We start from the raw sequence: 21,844 nt of genomic DNA, 5'->3' as shown, positions 1-21,844 counted from the left end.
GAAATCTCACAACGCATGAATACTTCAGCTATTTGAAAAAAAAAAGATGTTTTAAAAAATTTACAGGAAATTTAGGCCACGGTTTTTTTATTTGTTGGTTTACGGATCCGCCGACCCGATTTTGCCGGTTTTCAGAATAAAAATAAAAATGACTTTTCATGCTTTTTTATTCCCGCCGACACTTATCAATGCATTATCCCTGAAAAATAATTAAAATTTTCTTTTTTATAAAATGAAATGCATTAATCATTAACAAAGTTGATAACACTTTCTGTTGTGAAAAATAAAACTTCCAATTTACGTTTCTAAAAATAGACAAATCAATTATAACTGACCTTGAAATGTCTTTTGCGCAAATAGTTTTGCGGAACAAAACCTGTGTTTAAAACCATTTACAAAATAAGTTCGTTTCTCTTATTTGTCATCAGTCCGTAAGATGCATCATCTCAGAGAAATAGACTTGTCCAAATGTGGACAGGTGGAAATTACATCAAAGTACTGAATATTAACAAATCATTTGAAATTTTCTTGTTTCATAGATAATAAAAAATATCGATCATTGGGATAAGATAAAAACCGGATTGCATGGCAACTGATTAACCCGATATTGTCGTTTTTCCAGTGGACGAGTCTATTACGTTTTTCGACACGTGTGTTGTCTGTTGAAACTTATTTTTGTAGAGTGGGGCGCTCATATTCGCCGTGGACACAATTTCGCCGTTTTATGATTTTGAGGTGTAAAAACTTCAAAGGATGGTTAAAATGGAAGAAACATGCCGTTAAATTATATTTTTATAACAAATATGATTATTTTTTAAAATGAGACTAAATTTCGGCACTTACGGCAAAGGACCGAAAAATGGACAACGATTTTCAGCCAATTTCCTGAATGACAAAAACGATTTCAAAATAGCATTCCGTAGTAATTCTTTGACTGATTGCCCTAAATTTCAGTTTTTTACACCTTTCAAATGTCTGCTATTCGTTTAAAATGAAATCTATTTGATAAATATTGTTTAAAGCTGCAGTTATTTGGTTTTAAATAGATATGTAAAAACGGCGAATATGTGTCCCCCGTTGACAAAAAATTAGGAAATTTCAAACACCCTTTAATCCAACTTTTCAGATGATTTTACTAAAAAAAAACACGTTTTCAAGCTAAGAATATTTTGCATTTGAAGTTATCTTCATATAGAAATATCAGTATACTTCAAAAACATAAAGACTTGAACATAAACTGAAGAAAACATGAAAAGATATGGCGGAAATGAGCACCCCACTCTACGACGTTTTTACATTTTTTTTCTTTATCAGTTTTTGTGATTGAAGATCATTATTTACCAAGTTTTCTGGAATTGATTGAGAGCTACGCGAATCTGTCTTTCTTGTTTGTGAAATGACCATTTAATTTCGTATTTGTCCGTGCAACCCCCCTTTTTTACAGGAAGTTATTAAACGATGTCATGCGATGTTCATGATCACTGATCAATAATATTTTATCGAACTAAATGTTAAGAAATGATGACAAAACAGCATATAAGACAAACATTTTGTTAGTAAGGTGAAATATATATTTATTTTGCCTATTTTTATGTTTTGAAAGATATTTTTTTTCTTTTTTTTTCCGACCGACCGACCCGACTTTTTTATGGGAAAAATCCGTAAACCAACAAATTAAAAAAACGTGGCCTTAAGGATCTTCTTGAAATGGAATCGAAAAATTACGAATAGATATTCTTTAGTGTGAAAAACGTCAACCAAATTTATTCATAATTGGGAACGTCCTTATTAAAATAGTCTTCGTCTCACAACGTATAATACTTTAGCTATTTGACCAACGATGTTTAAAAACAAATGACAACGAATTTAATGTCATCTTTCCCTATTTTTTAATGTAATTATAAGTCTGTTCAACTGGCAAGAATACCCCTAAAGCGGACAAGCAGTTTATTCTTTAAATTGCTGTCATTGAATATCAAGAAAGAAAATAAATCCCAAAATTGATTTGAAACTTTAATACTCAATAGTTTTCCTAGAAAATATTCACATCCCTTGGGGATTATTAGTGTTCGTCCAGTTGCATATATATTACATATTACGGAACAATTGTGATGATGACGAATTTCTTTCTTTAATCGACAACAATCTAATTGATATATAAATCTGTGATTTTACTATGTTCATAACTTCGATGAACCAAAGCGAGTTATATATCGACCTGTATTTAAATCAAATTGGTTCTCTTTTTCTTCATCTTCTTTTGGTATACAATAGTCTATCGAATTCGTTGATTACATACTGTTGGCATACGTCAACTAGAATTACAAAACTTTTACTCCAATTTACATAAAATGTATGTTTCTTTCTTATGTTCAATGTATAAATGAATTTATTTTAAATTGCGCTATAGTTCCGTAACTTTCTATCCAAGCGTATAAACGAATCGTCGACAAGTGAGTACATTTTTTAAATCAATATTTCTGGTATGTTCCAATCTGTCCTTTACTATTGACAACGAGTGTATATTACATTTTCCCAAATTAACCCTTGGAAAAAATATGTAAATAGATTTTTATTTCTTCAAATCTTTTTTTTTTGTTGGTATTATTTATATTTTTATATTCTTTACACCAGAAATGTTATTTATAAACAAGCGTATGAGTTAAGTAATGACTAGTATATTACATCACTTTCGGACACGCAAGACAGAGATGTATATTATACACCTGATAGTTCAAAATGGAAAGTTATAAGTTATCTGCCGTGTACACTGATCAATACCTACAGAAGTGAAATGATGTATGAACTTGCAAGCCCGACAGGAAATCGCTTGAATACCTGGACGTGTCACCTCACACCCCTCACAATACCTTTGGGAGTAATACCTTTAGCCATGCTGGTGTTTAGATGAGGGAATATCCGAATTTATTTGAATAAAGTTTATTACTTTAAATAATTATGAACGAATTAGATTTTCGAAAACAATTTTCACAAAACACCTATTTATGATTTGAAATTTGACTTTTTAACTAATTCCAATATTAACAGTTTAAAAATAACAGACTACGGTTATTTAAAAAAAATAAGAACATTTTCCGTATCAAGTTAGTTAGTCAGATAAAACAACCTTACGATTGACAAGATATCGACACGCAATTACAACTACATCGGTTACTGTAGTTTTGGTTCTTTGTGGTTTATAGACATATCATGATTTTTAATCTGAGAAGATGACAAAATGGCGGAACGCAGAGAATTGATACTCAAAATTTAAAATCAATGGTGATCTCTTATCTAGCGGAATAAAACTCTAAAAAAAAAAAATCTATAAATTTGAGCATTTTTATACAAAAGAGACATAATATCAATTTTTGATTTTTTTGAGGGGTTTCCCTTTAACACTGAGCAATGAACTGTGAAAATGAGGTCAAGGTAAAATAAAACCTGTGCAACTGACATATAGATCATAAAATATTTCCATACACCAAATATAGTTGACCTATTGCATATAGTACTAGGAAAAAAAACAAAAAATCAAAACTAAACTTTGACCACTGAACCATGAAAATGCGTAATGAGGTCAAGGTCAGATGACACCTGCCAGCTAGACATGTACACCTTACAATCATTACATACACCAAATACAGTAGACCTATTGCATACAGTATAAGAAAAACAGACCAAAATGCAAAATCTTACCTATAACCACTGAACCATGAAAATGAGGTCAAGGTCAGATGTTACCTACCAGTTGGTATAGTCCTTCCATACACCGGATATACTGGACCTATTTCTTATAGTATCTGAGATATGGACTTGACCACCAAAACTTAACCTTGTTCACTGATCCATGAAATGAGGTTGAGGTCAAGTGAAAACTGTTGACGGGCATCAGGACCTTGCAAGGTACGCACATACCAACTATAGTTATCCTATTACTTATAACAAGAGAGAATTTAACATTACAAAAAATCTTAACTTTTTTTCTAGTAGTCACTGAACCATATAAATGAGGTCAAGGACATTGGACATGTGACTGGCGTAAACTTCATATTATGAGGCATCCATATACAAAGTATGAAGCATCCAGGTCTTCCACCTTCTAAAATATAAAGCTTTAAAGAAGTTAGCTAACGCTGCCGCCGCCGGATCACTATCCCTATGTTGAGCTTTCTGCGACAAAAGTCGCAGGCTTGACAACAAAACTGGTTTTCATATTAAGTGGTCTTCAAAAATTTTCTTTTTAAATGTCTGTCACAGCCTTTAAAGGGATACAAGATTCTGGTCTTTACCTTGTGCAGATCTAGATAAACAATCAGTAAACGTTCAGGGCAATGGTAGCACATTGTCAGGTGTTTTAATTTGAAGTCCCTGTATTATCAACCAAAATTTGTTCTAGCTCTCTACTAAAACATTTTACCGTATTTTGCATTATAACTGGGAAAAACATTGTTCTAGGTTTCAAGGAACATTTTTAGTATTAAATCTTAAGGAAATAATCTTTATGAAATATATATTGGTAATTGACCTATCTGTTATGTCTATCATAAGCAGTTTTTACAGTGTAAAAATTGTCCATCCTTACTTTCAGATGTTAATTCCTCTATATAAAATTTGTTTGTTTTTTCCTTAAAGCTTAGAATTTCACATCCATATGACTTCCATGCACCAACCATTAGACTATTATCAATTTCAGCAATACTTCTTTTTGACAACTTGTAAATTGTTGAAGTGTAACTATAATGTGTACATATAACAGCTAGTCCTCGAGTTGCACATTTCTTGGTAGGATCCTCTCCTCCTGATTCCCTGTTAAATATACCACAAATATTTTTTAGTTATAGAGACAATAATAGTATATTGACCTGACATATCACCTATATAAGGAAGAGGCTTAGAAACAGGGAAATGCAAGGCTGTGCTGATCTTTTTCCCCGTTTTGGGTCGAATCCTTATATCGTTGATATATGTCAATTCAATACACTATTATTGTTTTCGTACTGCAATCTAGAAAAAAACATTTTCAGTTGTTATTTATTGTGTTAGTATTGTTTTTTATTTATTTTAAATATTGGGGAAAATCCCCCTTTAAAAGGCCTCATTTCAGGCGGAGAAATATACAACACAATGAAATGTACATTACCTCAATCTATGGTGAATGAATTTGTTTAAGTATGGGCTAAGATATCAACAATAAACATAAAATATAATGATTTGAAGGTTTTAAACAAAAAATATTAACAAATGAAATAGGTTTTCAAACAATTGTAAAAGAAAAAATAAGTTTGAGTTTTGTAACACTTCATTGTATACATTGGAAACAGGTTGAAGAGGTCGGCAGGAATAATTAAAAATAGTTCTGGCTCTACTATTTAAATATTCATAAGGAAAAGTGATAGAAATATACAGTCAATGCATATTGACTGCTCATATAGAACGTGTGCAATATAAATCAAAATATTCTAAATAATCTAATAATTTAACCATGTTAAAACATTACTAATCAAAAACATGCATATACACATTTATATCATGTATATTTAAGTCATGAACAAAACAGTAAAACATGGTAAATGTGAACCATCTTTTGCAAAGTTTAAATTTTTTGATAGCATTAAATAAACCAGGTGCTCCGCAGGGCACAGCTTTATACAACCCCAAAGGTCGAAAACCCTGAACAGTTAGGGCAAGTATGGACAAAACATTCAAGCTTGATACAGCTCTGAATTTGGATTGTGATCAAATTTTTGACATTATGTGGGTTTCTAACACAAAACAAATGTCAAGATCTAATAAATTCTAAACCAATAAAATATTGAACAATATTGTGCAATTAAAGATTTCTTCTTCAAACTTTTAAAAATTTGAAATTTGAGAAATTTGGAAAAAAAAAAGGAAAAATACTACGGTGAGTACCACCCTCCTTTTTTTGGCAATTGGTCCAAAACCTGACATTTCTTTATACATAATTTACAAATAGTGTAAGGGAGGTAAATCTGAACATACCCAACATTGTATGTTAAATGTTTTTAAATTACCTCCCTTACACTGCTTTTAAATTGTCTCAATTGTCTATTGACCAGGAAATAAAATTGAGAATGGAAATGGGGAATGTGCCAAAGAGACAACAACCCGACCATAGAAAAAAACAACAGCAGAAGGTCACCAACAGGTCTTCAATGTAGCGAGAAATTCCCGCACCCGGAGGCGTCCTTCAACTGGCCCCTAAACAAATATGTACTAGTTCAGTGATAATGAACGCCATACTAATTTCCAAATTGTACACAAGAAACTAAAATTAAAATAATACAAGACTAACAAAGGCCAGAGGCTCCTGACTTGGGACAGGCGCAAAAATGCAGCGGGGTTAAACATGTTTGTGAGATCTCAACCCTCCCCCTATACCTCTAGCCAATGTAGAAAAGTAAACGCATAACAATACGCACATTAAAATTCAGTTCAAGAGAAGTCCGAGTCTGATGTCAGAAGATGTAACCAAAGAAAATAAACAAAATGATAATAATACATAAATAACAACCGACTACTAGCAGTTAACTGACATGCCAGCTCCAGACTTCAATTAAACTGACTGAAAGATTATGATTTCATCATATGAACATCAGGCACAATCCTTCCCGTTAGGGGTTTAGTATCATACCATCATGCCAACAACTGGTTTTTGAATAAATGTGTTTAGTTCCGATGCAAAGACCCTATAAGTGAATCAATATTAACGCCAAAATATGCAATCTTTAATGACCTGACAACAGTATCGTAACTATATCCCTTCTTAATAAGTCTATTCAAAGGTTTTGTTAGTTTTTGAGGTGAATACTGACACCTTTGTGCTTTATAAAGAATATTTCCATAAAAAATTGGATGTGAAATACCTGAAGGTATAAGAAGTCTGCATGTTGAGCTATATTTACGAATGATGTCCTTATAAGGATGATAAAATTTAGTAAATGTTTTGACTAGTTTGTGATATCGAAAACCCTGGTGTAATAATTTTTCAGTAATACATAAATTTCTCTCGTTAAAATCTAAAACATTGTTACATACACGAGCGAATCGTACAAGTTGAGATATATAAACCTAGTTTTTCCCCTTTTTTTGCCCATAATTCCAAACATTTAGAGCCAAAAACCCCAAAAGTCATTACTTACTATCCCTTCATGGTATGGAAACTCTTGGTAAAATTTCAGAGTGATTCATTCACTTAAACACAAGTTATTGTTTGAAACCTACAAAAATGCTTATTTTGGGCCCCCTTTTTGGCCCCTTATTCCTAAATTATTGGGACCATAACCCCCAAAGTCAATACTAACTATCCCTTCATGGTCAATGATGGTATAGAAACTCATGGTAAAATTTCAGAGAGATTCATTCACTTAAACTCAAGTTATTGTTTGAAAACTACAATAATGCTTATTTTGGGCCCCCTTTTTGGTTCATAATTCCTGAACTATTTGAACCATAACCCCCAAAAATCAATAATAACTATCCCTTCATGGTATGGAAATATGTGGTATAATTTGAGAGAGATTCATACACTTAAACACTAGTTATTGCTTAAAAACTACAAAAATGCTTATTTTGGGCCCCTTTTTGGCCACTAATTCCAAAACTATTGGGACCATAATCCCCAAAATCAATACAAACCATCCCTTCATGATATTGAAATATGTGGTATAATTTGAAAGAGATTCATACACTTAAACACTAGTTATTGCTTAAAAACTACAAAAATGCTTATTTTGGGCCCCCTTTTTGGTCCCTAATTTCCAAAACAGTTGGAACCATAACCCCCAACCTTCCTTTAGTGGTATTGAACCTTCTGGTAAAAATTTATAAAGATCCATTCACTAAAACTAAAGTTATTGTCAGGAAACTAAATGCGTCTTCGGACGACGACAAGGCAGACGACGACGCAAACGACATGATAGCATTTTACGATGCAATATTTTTTTTGCGGTCGAATAAAAACAAATAGATGTGGGTAAACATCATTGAGACTGCAATTAAATGACACAATGAATGATCTGAGTGAGAAGTAATTCCTAACAGTTTGGGCCATATTATAACCCTCAACTTTTTTTTGCGGTCGTATCACCAGTGATAAAAAATTGGTAATTGCTGCTTCTCCACTTAGCATACACGATTCAGGTATGCACATGTTCAATAATTACAATTTTTTTTAAACTAATTTTTAATTAATAAATTTGTACCTTGAATCAATTTCTTCTTTGACTTTAGTACCATCAGCAACATCTCCTGATTCAGTCTTTTTTTCTTTAGGTGACCCTGTGAGTCCTGCAGTTACTAAAGGTTGTGTAACTTGTGTTTGTGTTCTGCTGTCTACTTCTACAAAAGTTGCATACATGTCAAATATCATACTCATAGCTCTACTAACATGACTAACAATGATTTACATTATAGTACTAAAAATTATGACTGATGATATACTTTATATATACCCCTCTCTTCCATTTTTATAAAGTTTGTACAGAACAAGAAGCTCCAAGGAGTACATTTCCCCAATAAAGCTCAATAGAATGGCTTCAATGCATGGTTTCAATCTGACTCACCAGCATTCAATATAAAAATAAAAGAACAGAGTTCCAATGTCCCCTGCTTTGCACTTTTTTAATATCATCAAGGGTGTCCGGACATATCTCTTTAAAAAAACCACCTGTGCCATGATCGCAAGATAAGCCTGTCGTCTTGTGTGTAAGTTTTATTCAATAATCATAAATAGTGTCTGAGATACAGCGCCACATGTGAAAACACCCCTTTTTTAACAAAAAAATCAATAACACTACAATAAAATTTTGAATCATCACAAAAAGTAAACAGACCTTTACAAAGTTTTAAGCAATAGTCATAAATTTGTAGAGATACGGCGCGACATGTGAAACCCTCCCCTCCCCTTTTTTTTTTTTAACAAAAAACTCAATATCTCTAAAATAAAATTTCAAATCAAAATCAAAAAAATATGCAGATTTTTATACAAATATAACAAAGAAGTCTGTAAAGTTTTAAGCAATAATCATAAATAGTTTTTGAGATACAGCCTGATATGTAAAAAAAACCTCCCCCTTTTTTTACAAAATACTCAATAACTCAAAAATAAAATTTTGAATCATCACCAAAAAGTATACAGATCTTAAGATTAATATAACTAAGAAGTGTTTAAAGTTTTAAGCAATAATCATAAATTGTTTTTGAAAAAAAACACCCTTGTTTTAGTTACAAAGTCCTGTAACTCAAAAAGTTTTAATCTTATTTTCACCAAAAGTATACAGATCGTTTGACCATCATAAGAAACAACTCTATTAAGTTCCATGAAATTTAGATGAGTTGTTCTCAAGTTAAGGTGCGATATGTTTACGCCGGACAAACAGATGGACAGACGGACGAACAGAGAGAGACAAACGGACAGACGGACCATCATCATGGACAACCGCTATTTCATGTCCCCACAACAAGTTCAGCGGAGGACAACAAGGAGATGTGGTATGATAGCCAATGGGACAATTAGTCCAGAAATTCTAGCATAAGTTTTACCTTAACCTTAAAGTAATTGCAACAGAAGATTTTTCAAGTTTTACCAGTAATCTTTAGCATTATACACCAGATAAACACAGAAAAAAGTCCAACGAAATCTAATTTGAGGAAGACTAAAAAATCATAATTTAAAAATTCCTATGGAGATTTGCATTGAAAATGAGAGATAATTCTGCAAAAAAGGCAGAAATATCAATAAAAATTTATACAAAATTATAACTTTACCGCTTCTATTCAGCAGAATGTATTGATTCTTGATAGTTTAGCCATCTTTAGAGTATAACAAAAAAATTTTAAGGTTTTTCCATATTTTCTATCAAGTTACATCCTAGATTTCATAATTCATTAGTTTACCATTTATTAAATTTTTACAACATCAATATGATCAATGAACTTTTCTAGGTAAAAAAATCACAAATTCAATAACAAATAATTAAGCATATATTCTTGTGGTTTAAAATTTCTTTAAACAAGGTAGTTGATGAACAAATATAATCTACAGATATAAACAATACCAAATTTTCACATTATATTTTCAAAATGGTCACAAAGCCACAAATTTGCAATATCTTTTATGAAAAATGCGCAAAAAAATTAAAAAATACCCATAACACTTCGGTTTTGTACATTTCATGGGCAGAAGATTATATAATATAGTCAAATAGGAACTTAACATATCCAAAAGTTTAAATAAAGTGGATGTTCATGTAGGCAAGTAAAGGCAATTGTAGGGCCATCATCTATTCGTTTATTTTTTTATTTTTGTGTTTGTTCTGTTTTCTTTGAGTGGGGAAGGTGCTCAAAATTATCAAATATTCATAAAATTGTTGTTTTAAGCCATTTGCATTTATGATCTAAATTGGCATTACCTATGTATAAAGACTGCCTGACTGTAGTGATGTTTTTACAGTCATGCCAGTCTTCATTAGAGGGCTGATACTGGCATTGTACTGTACAATAATTATTTAGCTTATTTATCCATTATGGAAATAGGCATTGATGGTGATTCTTTGATACTTTTCTTAAATTTATTCACTGTGTGCCAAGGCTTAAGCAATTATATATATGAGCTTGACAAATTGATAAGACTAGTATTTTGTTGAAGATGGCTCTAAATGTTTTTGTCTAATATGTTGATCACACTTTGATATACAGAGCTCCAGATAAGCTGATCACACCATACAAATAATTTAAAACCCAATGCAATTGCCTATAGCAGGGTTCATAAACCCAATTCATCCAAAGGAAAACCCAATTATATGCGAAAACCATGAGTTCTTAACGCTTTTATTCGCTATCATTTGCGTTATCTACCCATAGCTGATTACAGTCGTCGCGTAAATCTATTTTTATAATATTTATAATTGGAAATGTCCTTTCGTTCTAAAAATAGAGCGTTGTGCATCAAGTAGCTGAAATGGGTCCCTGTTGGAATTTTCCGTTGCATAAAAGGTACATGTGTTTATAAAAACATTTCGATCTTCTCGGCGTTTATCGAATTAGCGATTGTCATGTCATATTTTTTTTCGAATTGCTCAGGATTTATCATAACATACAATTAATTAAAACAAAAGTAAATGTCCGGTAAAAATATTGAATAAAAGCATTTTTTTATCTTCTTTTTCATAGCTGAGGGAAAGTTATGATGCTAACAAGACTCAGCTAGTGTTTTTAGGAAACTGTCAATCGAACGCACGGGCGTGTTTGCGTACCTTCAGTGGGTTTAAAGAGCTCTAAAGACATGAAAGAGCTCATGTTCATTGTTATTATGTATATATATGCAACCCGGCTTTAAATAAAGATTACTTTAACGATAAACCTGGGGTTTTGTCGAGAATGAAATCAGTTGGAAAAACTGAGAGGCCAAATCAATTATGACATGATTTGTAGTTGGAAAGCATCGGTAACCAAAAGTTCTAATAAGGAACAACTTAACCCAGATTTATGTAAATTAAATTAATCAACATTCAAGTATAATTTCAGTTAATAATTATTTTTTTTAATTTTAATTAATGAGTGAATATACATATCTGTTTTTTTACGTCAATGCAGCTTGACACTATCTTTGTTTTGGTCTAATTGTTCTGTATGCTTAAGATAGTTGTCTTATTCATTGTTATTGGCAAATGCATAACATTGTCATTAATGTATTTGATGCTCGATATGTGTTGTTGCAGAATTGTTTGAAAATTGAAGTTGAATGTGGTCTGCGTCATTCGAGCCATCATTAAACCAAACTATAAACCTGGTCAAGGTTTTTAGGGTATATTTTAAATCTGGGAACTACTTATTATTTTTATTAAAAAGAAGATCTGTCAAATACGTGAAAGGACTGGCGAAACTTTCTTACATCACCTAAATTTCACATATTTTACATAAAAATCTAAACACTTAGCCACACCTACCCCAACTTAACTGTAGAGTGATCATAAGGGATCTAGAAAGGTAATTAGTTACTACAGGTCCAACTAGTGACACCAGCTGCAGTTTATATAAGTTGTGAAAAAATTTTAAAAAATGGCAGAACGTTTAAAACGGGATACAAATTGAACATACAATTGTTCGTCAGTGAATAAACCAAATAGAACAGCTATCACATATACAACATGTACAAAGAAAGAAACATATTTAAGATGGAAAAACATCTGGGGTTGATAATGTGATTATAACATGCCTAAATATTCAGTATTGTGTTGATGAAAAAACCCAATACATTAAGGAGCTTGGTGGTGAAAAACCCAATTTGATATTTGCATGAGGGATGAATTGGAATTGATAAGCAATTAAAATACTTTATCACCCAATTACATAAAAAAATGGGGGGTAAAAACCCCAATTTGTAAATTCTTACCTGGAGCTCTGGATATAGATACCCAACATGTCCTCTGGTTCATATGAACAAGATCACTGGTGTACCTTATTAAGAGATTACATTTTTGTATTTATATATATAACAATATCATGTATATATCGTGTATATGTGTGTTTTCAAAAATGACATTGACATCTCTAAATGATATCTTGTATTATCTTATTATAGAAATACATGCCCAGTCTGTACGCCTGTACATAAAAGTATATCATGGTATATATTGTCATTCTGCTGCCATTTTGTTTTTTATTGAAAACTTGTATAAATCTTACCATCTCCATCATGTGCATCCCTTTGAACTTTATTCCCACATCCTTTACAACAGTTCTGTTTTTCTGCTATAAAAGCCTCACATTTACTGCCATCTTCTTTCTTTTCTTTGCAAATTATGAGCCCTTTTTTACAACTTGTACAAGACCGTACATCTGCTTTCTGGAAATCTTTACAACTTGGACATTTTTTCATTTCATGTACTAACACAATTTCTTTACCACACTCTTCACAATACCCTTCTGATTCCTCAACATCATGAGAACAGTTTTTGCTTTTCATACTGTAAAATTATTGTATTGTCTTTGGTCTAGAATATAAATATAAAATAATCAACACTATTATATCAATCATGTCAATATAAACAGCTGGAACATTCTACATTCAAATTTTAAACATATCATGTCGATGAAATTGTTGAGAAAAACCTTAGCATGGTTAACTAAGAATACAAAAGGATTGCAATATCACATTGAACATGTTGGAGTGTTAAGGATCTACCAAATAATACTTCAACACTAAAAAGAAAATAACTACTATAAATTCAGAAAATGGAAATATTCACGCTTTTCAAGTACTCGTAAAAAAAAAGAAAATCGGTGACCATTATATTTTTGTACATACATGACATATTCATTAACTAGTTTGAACAGAATTGTTATACTTTAGAATAAATACGTTTAAGTTAAAAAAAAAAGTTATCAGTCAACAAAAATATTGATGTACACATCACATGATCACAAAAATTGATCAAAATCGAATTCCTGTTTAGTTTCTTGTCAAAACAATGTCAATGGTATTGAATCTTCTAGGCAAAACAATGTGTTTGGGACTCAGCAGATACATGTACAATGAGTATGTGTCCAAAAGACTCTTGGGTTTTAAAAATGACGTGTCCAGCTTGATTTTCATGCATCCAGGACTCGTATGCACGTCTTAACGAGAACCCTGCTGGTGTGATTAAAAAATATTGCAAAAGAAAAATACCTCATTTTTCCTTGGTGATACATGTATCGATAACATTTCGGTCTCTATCTGACATGTCTATGTTTTGAATTTTGTAAATAAGGTTTTTTGTGTGGTCATTGAATACAAATTCTATAGTATAAATGCTGTTTTAGGGATTAGATATGTCCTATTTTCTATGCAAAATGAATATTTAACTTTTCCCCTATATGAATGAAACCTGTATTACCTGTAAAATGGCGCAAATGAAATATAATCTTGTGGTGCAAATGCAAGATTGGATTTTTAAAAAATTGGCACAAATGCAATTCACAAGAAGTTTAGAAGAAGAATTATTAAATAAGAAGAATTATTAAATGCATAGTTATCCACTGTATGACTTTACTTTACATTTGTATTTTAAATTTATATTTATATGCATGTAATATTCTATTTGTATATGTCTCTATACAATTGTACTTTTGTTTACAAGAATAAAGATATACATATATTTTTATGTATATTGAAGCTGTCCAGTGCCTAGCGTTAGACCAGAGACATTTATACACATTATAATTATAATGTTTAATTGTTGATTGACCTAGAATAAAATTATTTATGGAACCTTTGCATAAATTTCCTAAATGAAAGTACATTATAGTGCTGTCGAAATCACTATTTTTCCTGCCATGAAATATTGTATATTAATCTGTCATTATTTGTAATTTTTTTAAGACTTAATATCACAGACTCTGATTAAAAACAATTTGTATCATAAGTACAGTAAAATGCTCTGCTGGACTGTAGAATTTTAATGTTTTGTTTCATAGACCACCAGAGTACTGCAACATTCTTATCTTTACTCTTTCCTATCGGGTAGTGAAACTTTAGTTTGAATTAGAAAGATTTAAAATTGTGCACAAGTTTTATCTGATCTTTTGTGGGTTTAAGTTGTTCAAGATAATTTTCGGTGCAGTGCTATGTGGGCTCTAGCTGTTATTTTCTATTCATTTGTTATTTTTTCCTCTGTGTTACACGACCTTGTGCTTTTTGTATTGCCCTTTGACATCTCCTGCTTCTGTTTAAACCTTAACCACTAATATCTTAAGTTTTAAATAAAATAGTCTCATTCCCGGAGTTTGTCATACAGGAATTCATTTTAATATCAGTTTTTTTATAAGCATATAAACTGCTTGGTCTCATCACACAACTTATGTTTAGGATGGAATGCATCAATAGGTACATACATGTACCAGCTCATGGGTATATAAGTACAAGTTATGTGCTTTTGACCTCCACGAGAATTCTTAAACATTCATAGATGTGCAAATAATATTTTTGTCTTTTAGTTGTTGTCTCATTCAGTCAGGGGACTTACTTAAATGAGTGATTTTCTAAATCACTGATTCAAGTAACATTATTTCTATAAAGGTTGGAAGTAGGAGTTGTCTTTCTTTAATAATCACCTATTTAAGTAGTATAAATAAATCACTAGAAGAAGTGATTTAATTTTATTGTAGCTTTAAATATAGAATACTAATGATCCAGGGACTAATTATGTTTCTAAAATTATCAGAACCAACATCTGTGTTGATAGGATGATCAGGTCATTTCAGGTGATGAATTTGTACTGAATCGAGGATAATGACATAAAAATCACTTGTTTAAGATTCATACCTCAATTTCCTTCCCAAAAATCACTTCTTTAAGTCATGTAAGTATCATTATTTTAATAACCCCCACTAATTTCAACTACCCCAAACAGTGAAATTTTTAAGGCAAACAGTAGAATTTTATTACATTATCTGAAAGGCGAAACCTTGAACTTTACAGGAAAAATACTCCTACTGCTTGGAAAAATCTTTTAAGAAAGTATCAGTTCATTATGTAAACCATTATTATAGCATTTTTTCAACTAAAATAGAATTTGCAGCTAAATGATAGCATCAAAGGCATAAACCTTGCTAGATTTGTACTTAAAAGAAGCAAAAAGTTCATTTTTTTTCAATTTTACTAATAAAAAAGATATTATTTAAACCTATGTTTTTAATTTTTTTATAAAACTACAAAATCACAATTTGTGACAAAACTTTGAATTTGCTTTTCAAATAAGTGATAATTTAATAAGTCCCCTGACTGTTGACAATCACATATACCTCACATTTCTGTTTAGTCTGTGCCTTGTCAATTTATTACAGAAAATATTAGCATACACATTTTTTTCAAAACAGGAGAGGTGAAATAGTGATCACAGAATGAGGACATGTAAAACTGAAACAACACATTGCAACACAACACAACCGATAAATATAAACAAGCACCATTGTTAAAGGACTGAAACAAACATAGATGGTGACCAATGTGAGCGACTAGTGTACAGTATTAGAGTGAACATTTCTTGCTTCTTTTTCTACTCATTTGGTCATTTCATGTAAACAATTAAATATGTTACTTTCCATGGAGAGGAAGGAATTTGTGAAACAAAATATTTTGCTATTTAGTACTGTCAAAATATATATTCACAGGGGTGTTGTTGGATAAACATGATAAATGAACAGTTTCTCTTTTTTTACATTATGCTACCTTTATGCTACAAGGGTAGCATTGTCCATTCCCATGATGTACAAAGATATTATAGAGTGGCCTTCCAATGATAGTAATACATGTAAATCATTGTCTCATTGATACATCATCATATTGTTATACATGTACATGTATGTAAAAACTATGTACATGTATACTTTGTAAACATAAAGAAGACATATGAAGTTGAACACAAGATATTTATTTGCTTTTTTATCCATCTGCACAACTGCCACTGTATCACTTCTGCTTCAAATTCAATAGATTGAATGCAGAGTCTTGTATTTGTTTTTAGTTCAGTGGTCTCACCATCAATTGCAGAAAAATAGCATACACATGTACATCAAGTTTGGCATATGATCTACAATAATATGGTGTTTTCACAGTCAGGATAAGCACATGTAATTTTCTCTCTTACAAAACCATTGTTAAGTATCACATTGATAGGAATAGTTATCAGTCCACTACATGACAGTGCCGTCACATGGAAAAAGTCATCACTAATAGTTGTTCCTGTCTGCCTCTACCAGGGAGTCTTATTTTCAATCAGAAAGACTTGGGAGTCCTACATTCAGCACATGTATGATATTATATCTATTGTATGCTGCACTGTTAGGTAAATTTAATCAACATCTTTGTTCTTTATAACATGCAGGATCCTGTTAAAAAAAAAATGTTGTCAGATACTGAATGTGAATATATATAAAATTGTAAATGTCATCAAAGTGGTGGAAATATTGAAAAAAAACAATTTATATACACAAAACCAGTATGTTTTGGGAAAGTAAATCATGTGGTGGGTACATTTTTTCTCTAAAGATGGACAAGTTTTATATAAACAGTAGCCATGGACAGGGGTCTGTCGTGATATTGAAGAAAATCAATAAGCTGACAGCTATAATACTGATTTTTTTATTGTAAATTACATCAAAGTGGGTGAAAATATGAAAAAAACTTATATACACAAATCCAGTATGTCTTGGGAAATTAAATCATGTGATGGGTACAATTTTTCTCTAAAGAAGGATAAGTTTATAAACTGTAGCCATGGACAGGGGTCTGTCTTGATATTGAAGAAAAACAACATGGCTGAGACCTATAATACTGATTTTTAATTGTAAATTGCATCAACGTTAGTGAAAATATGATAAAAACAACTTCTATACACAAATCCAGTATGTCATAGGAAAGTACATTTTGTAATTCATGTGCTGGGAACAATTATTCTCTGAAAATGGACAAGTTTATAAACTGTAGCCATGGACAGGGGTCTTTCTTGATATTGAAGAAAAACAACATGGCTGACAGCAATAATACTGATTTTTAATTGTAAATTGCATCAACATTGGTGAAAATATGATAAAAACAACTTTTATACACAAATCCAGTATGTCATAGGAAAGTACATTTTGTAATTCATGTGCTGGGAACAATTATTCTCTGAAGATGGACAAGTTTATAAACTGTAGCCACGGACAGGGGTCTTTCTTGATATTGAAGAAAAACAACATGGCCGACAGCTATAATACTTATTTTTAATTGTAAATTGCGTCAAAATGGGTGAAAATATGGAAAAAACAAGTTGAATACACAAATCCAGTATGTCATAGGAAAGTAATTTATGTGCTGTGAACAATTATTCTCTAAAGATAGACAAGTTTTTTTATTGTAGCCATGGACAGGGGCCTGTCTTTATATTGAAGAAAATGAACATGGCCGACAGCTAGAATACTTAATTTTAATTGTTAATTGCATCAAAGTGGGTGAAAATATGAAAAATTCAAATTAATTCACAAAAACCAATATATGTCTTGGGGAAAGTAATTCATTTCATAAATGGTTTTATTCCTTTTCAAATTAAAAGGTTTTGATAAAAATTACGACCTTGTTAAAAATTATCATGTCGGCCAAGCTTTCCCTTTATTACATGTATTATATACTGCAATAAAACGTTAATCGTCACAATATTTTAACTAATAATTACTACAATGTACAAACTGACAATGACTGAATAAAACAAGGTAATTAATATATACAAACTTGAAATATATACTTACATTATACTGTAACGTGTTTTGAAATGCTTGATGTAAAATAAAAATCGAAGAGAGGTGGTTTACTTGTCGTGGAAGAAACAAATGGTGATCTTGTTAAAGTCTCGTGGAAGCGCGTGTTTTTAATTCCATTTCGCTGAACCTAGTACTGTTACAGTTGCCAATCTCTGTGTATATATGTCTCTGGTTAGACACAATGCAAATACGAATTTACAGTATAATTTGAACATGTTGTACTTAAAAGAAAATTGTTTCTGATTGAAATTTACATTTGTGTCATTTGTCTTTTGGTCATTTGCATTTAAACTGAAATATTATATTCAATATTTGAAATTTATCATTGTGTCCTTGTGTAGTGACACAAAATGCATGTCAACTATATTTAGCACCGGAACCTTGCCACTAATATTAGGGATTGGCCATTTAACTTCAATCAAAGAGCTGAATAGCTCAGAGGGGAAAGACGGCCCTTGTTTCTATTTTTTTTTTTTTTTTTTTTTTTTTTTGGAAGGGGGGGGGGGGTATCTTTTGATAGTCTTCATATAAAAAATGAAGAAAAAAAAAGAACAGCTAGAACATATTGAAAGGTTGACAATATTGAAATCAATTGTTGTTAAATGTAATTTCGTTTCCTTATTCAATTTGGACCAATGGTAGAGATCTGCATCTTCCAAATCTAAACATTCGATTATAGTTGATAGCTAATTATCTAAAGTTCCACTGAATTCTGTCATTTAACATCAACTTCAATATTTTTTGAAATCTTAATAGTGTATGACTGAACTGCAGGCTAGGGCCATTTCCCATTTTTTGTGACAGTAAAAAAAAAAAATTTTTTTCTGAAGAAAGTAATGAAAGTTAGGACTGAAAAATCTATTCAGTTTTAAATTTCCATTGATAAAGTTCCCAGTTACAACACTCAAAACTCATCACAGGGATACAGGTCCTAATAAAAAAACAATATGATTGATGTAAACTATGTGAAGCTTGTTTCCAAATCCTACATTTGGAAATATTTTTAAATTTCATGAATAAATAGGTTTAAACTACAAAATGCAACATTTGTAATTTTTTTGTTGTTGTTTATACCATTACCATGATTACAATGATTATGTTGGTACACAAAATTTAGTTTTAATGGAAGACTACTAATCATGTTCTAAATGTCACATTTTAAGTGCTTATTTTAGTGGATAATTACTCATCAATTGAGGTGCTCCTGAATTGGAGGAAGATTCTCTAAACAGAGTTTTACAGAAAAAAATGAAAAAAAACGTTTCTCTCCCCAATCTCATGTTTCCCCACGGACTTTGTTTACTTTGAAAGTTGTTGACCTACAAATTAAAGTATTGCATGTTGATGTTTGAATCATCTACAGCAAACATAATTATGCTTAAATTTAACAAATACCATTTTTTAATTAGTGCACGATCTTTGAGAATGATTTAAATAACCAGTGAATGATATCCCTGCTTCTGCGTAGTGTGGCATTCCAACAATGATGTCACTATAACATATAATGTAGGTTGGATATATTTAGAATATATCGTCATTATGATTTTTCCTGATTGTAAAAGAAACGTAAATACATGTAGTGTAAAGGAGAGCTCAAGATACGATAATTTCGCGAGAAACAGACGGGAAATGTGTAAAAAAGTGTTTAAAGTCAATCTATTCATTTGTGTGTCTCCTTCTCACCAATCTCAGTAAGATTTGTTCAGGGGTTTTTCACACTATAAAAACAAAATGAATGATGTGAGGGAATGTCTCTCTGGTCAACCCAATAGGGGATTGATGGCTTGAAGCAATCTTTCCCCAAAAAGGGGGTGGGTGGTTATGGTTTTTTCCTGAAAAAAATATTGTGATCCTCAAATTGATGAAAAGTTATTGTGGCCAAGCAGATGTCTGATGACAAAAAAAAATTCTGAGTGCCTTATAGAATTTAATTTTTAGAAAAATAATTTAATTATATATCATTTATATAGCATCGAAAAACTAGGAAAGAATATGTTCACACCTTACTCGAAACAAATATTTCTGACTTGGACAAAAACCATCTTCGCTAGCCAAGGGTTACGATCCACTCCCGTTCTCTTCACCCTTGGCGGATTGAGATTAAATTTCGCAGACACACAGTAAGGATTTTTATTGGTTGCAGTCAAAACTCGCTGCATCCAATCAAAAAGCCCCTATAACATGATCACGTGTAAATGTAGAAAGTCTTTGTAAACAATTGCCACATGTTTATTGTGCAACAAGTCTTTACTTCTATAAACATACGACTATATTTAGTGACAACTTGAATGTTTTTAATCAATTAGTAGAAGTTCCTGTGTATATTTCATGCACAAATGCATGAATATTGACGTGTATTATCGTATCCGGCTTTATCAAGTGTGTAGAATCTAGCCGCTACCATGTTTTTACCTCCAAGTTCAAGTGCTACCATTGGTCAAGAATAATGTATTCGGAATGGGCGTGACTTTAATCTTCCGATATATGGCGCAACATTGTTTTCACAAATGTTGGCTGAATCTGCCACGGGTGAAGAGAACGGGAGTGGATCATAACCCTTAGCTAACGTAGATGGACAAAAATAACCATATCCCCCCTTTTGAAGTTAGATGGAACCTTGCTCCCATATGACAAAAAATCCATACTATAAAATATTGTACAAGTTATATTAAAGTGAATTTTTGTCAAATTTTTGTACAAATTATAATACAATCTGTACAGAGTAATAATACAAATAATAATTTGTACAAAAAAATTGTAATTTGATAACATTTCATCTTGTACACAACATATATATATACAGATATATATATCAAAATATCATTTTTTTAAATGAAATATTTTTTTTGGTGATTAGATGATATATTATCCCTAGTTTTTGGTTGGGTTCGTCTTGCTTATTCTTTAGTTTTCTATGTTGTGTCATGTGTACTATTGTTTGTCTGTTTGTCTTTTTCATTTTTAGCCATGACGTTGACAGTTTATTTTCGATTTATGAGTTTGACTGTCCCTCTGGTATCTTTTGTCCCTCTTTTACATGAAGTAATCAGTATCAATTACTGGTAATTGTGATTTATTTAAGATTACTGTTTAAATTGATATTAACACAGCAAATTTGGTATTATTGTTATATGTGTTTCATGTAAAACAAAATGCAAGTTAGCTTGGTAGGAGTAAAAACAATAATCATGATAATACATTACTTACGTTTTAAGGGTGGAAAAAAAAGATAAGTTATTTTGACACATGCAATTGTTTTCTATCCATGGCAAGATTTACTATCCCTATATGCTATCTTGCCATGGATAGAAAACAAGTGCCTCGTAATATATATGGATAGCAGATCTTGCCATGGATAGAAAACATGTGCCTGTGTATTTTGATCAGTTTAATATGTGACCAGTTTGATAGCCATTTGGAATTTTCTGCCTTTCTTTTACAAGTCTTAGAAACGAATATCTTAGTCTTTCGTCATCATAACATTGACAATATTTTATCTGTTCATTGTCTATTTGCTACGATCTGGGACTATTATACT

At 31.3% G+C, this 21,844-nt stretch overlaps 1 protein-coding gene across 1 annotated transcript in view; it reads right to left on the bottom strand.

Moving 5' to 3' along the window:
* The window catches only part of LOC143063067 (uncharacterized), a 30,931-nt gene that overhangs the window by 8,877 nt on the left and 210 nt on the right, over positions 1-21,844 (bottom strand). Inside the window, exons 2-4 of the mRNA XM_076234995.1 lie at positions 12,712-13,019; positions 8,229-8,364; positions 4,586-4,809 (exon numbers count right to left, since the gene is read on the bottom strand). Coding sequence (XP_076091110.1) covers positions 4,586-4,809; positions 8,229-8,364; positions 12,712-12,991 — 640 coding nt within the window. The 5' untranslated portion in view covers positions 12,992-13,019. The remainder of the gene's footprint in view (positions 1-4,585; positions 4,810-8,228; positions 8,365-12,711; positions 13,020-21,844) is intronic.

Source organism: Mytilus galloprovincialis, chromosome 2 (genome assembly GCF_965363235.1).
Source record: "Mytilus galloprovincialis chromosome 2, xbMytGall1.hap1.1, whole genome shotgun sequence".
In the NCBI taxonomy this organism is placed as follows: Eukaryota; Metazoa; Mollusca; class Bivalvia; order Mytilida; family Mytilidae; genus Mytilus; species Mytilus galloprovincialis.
This window is presented reverse-complemented; position numbering and strand designations above follow the sequence as displayed.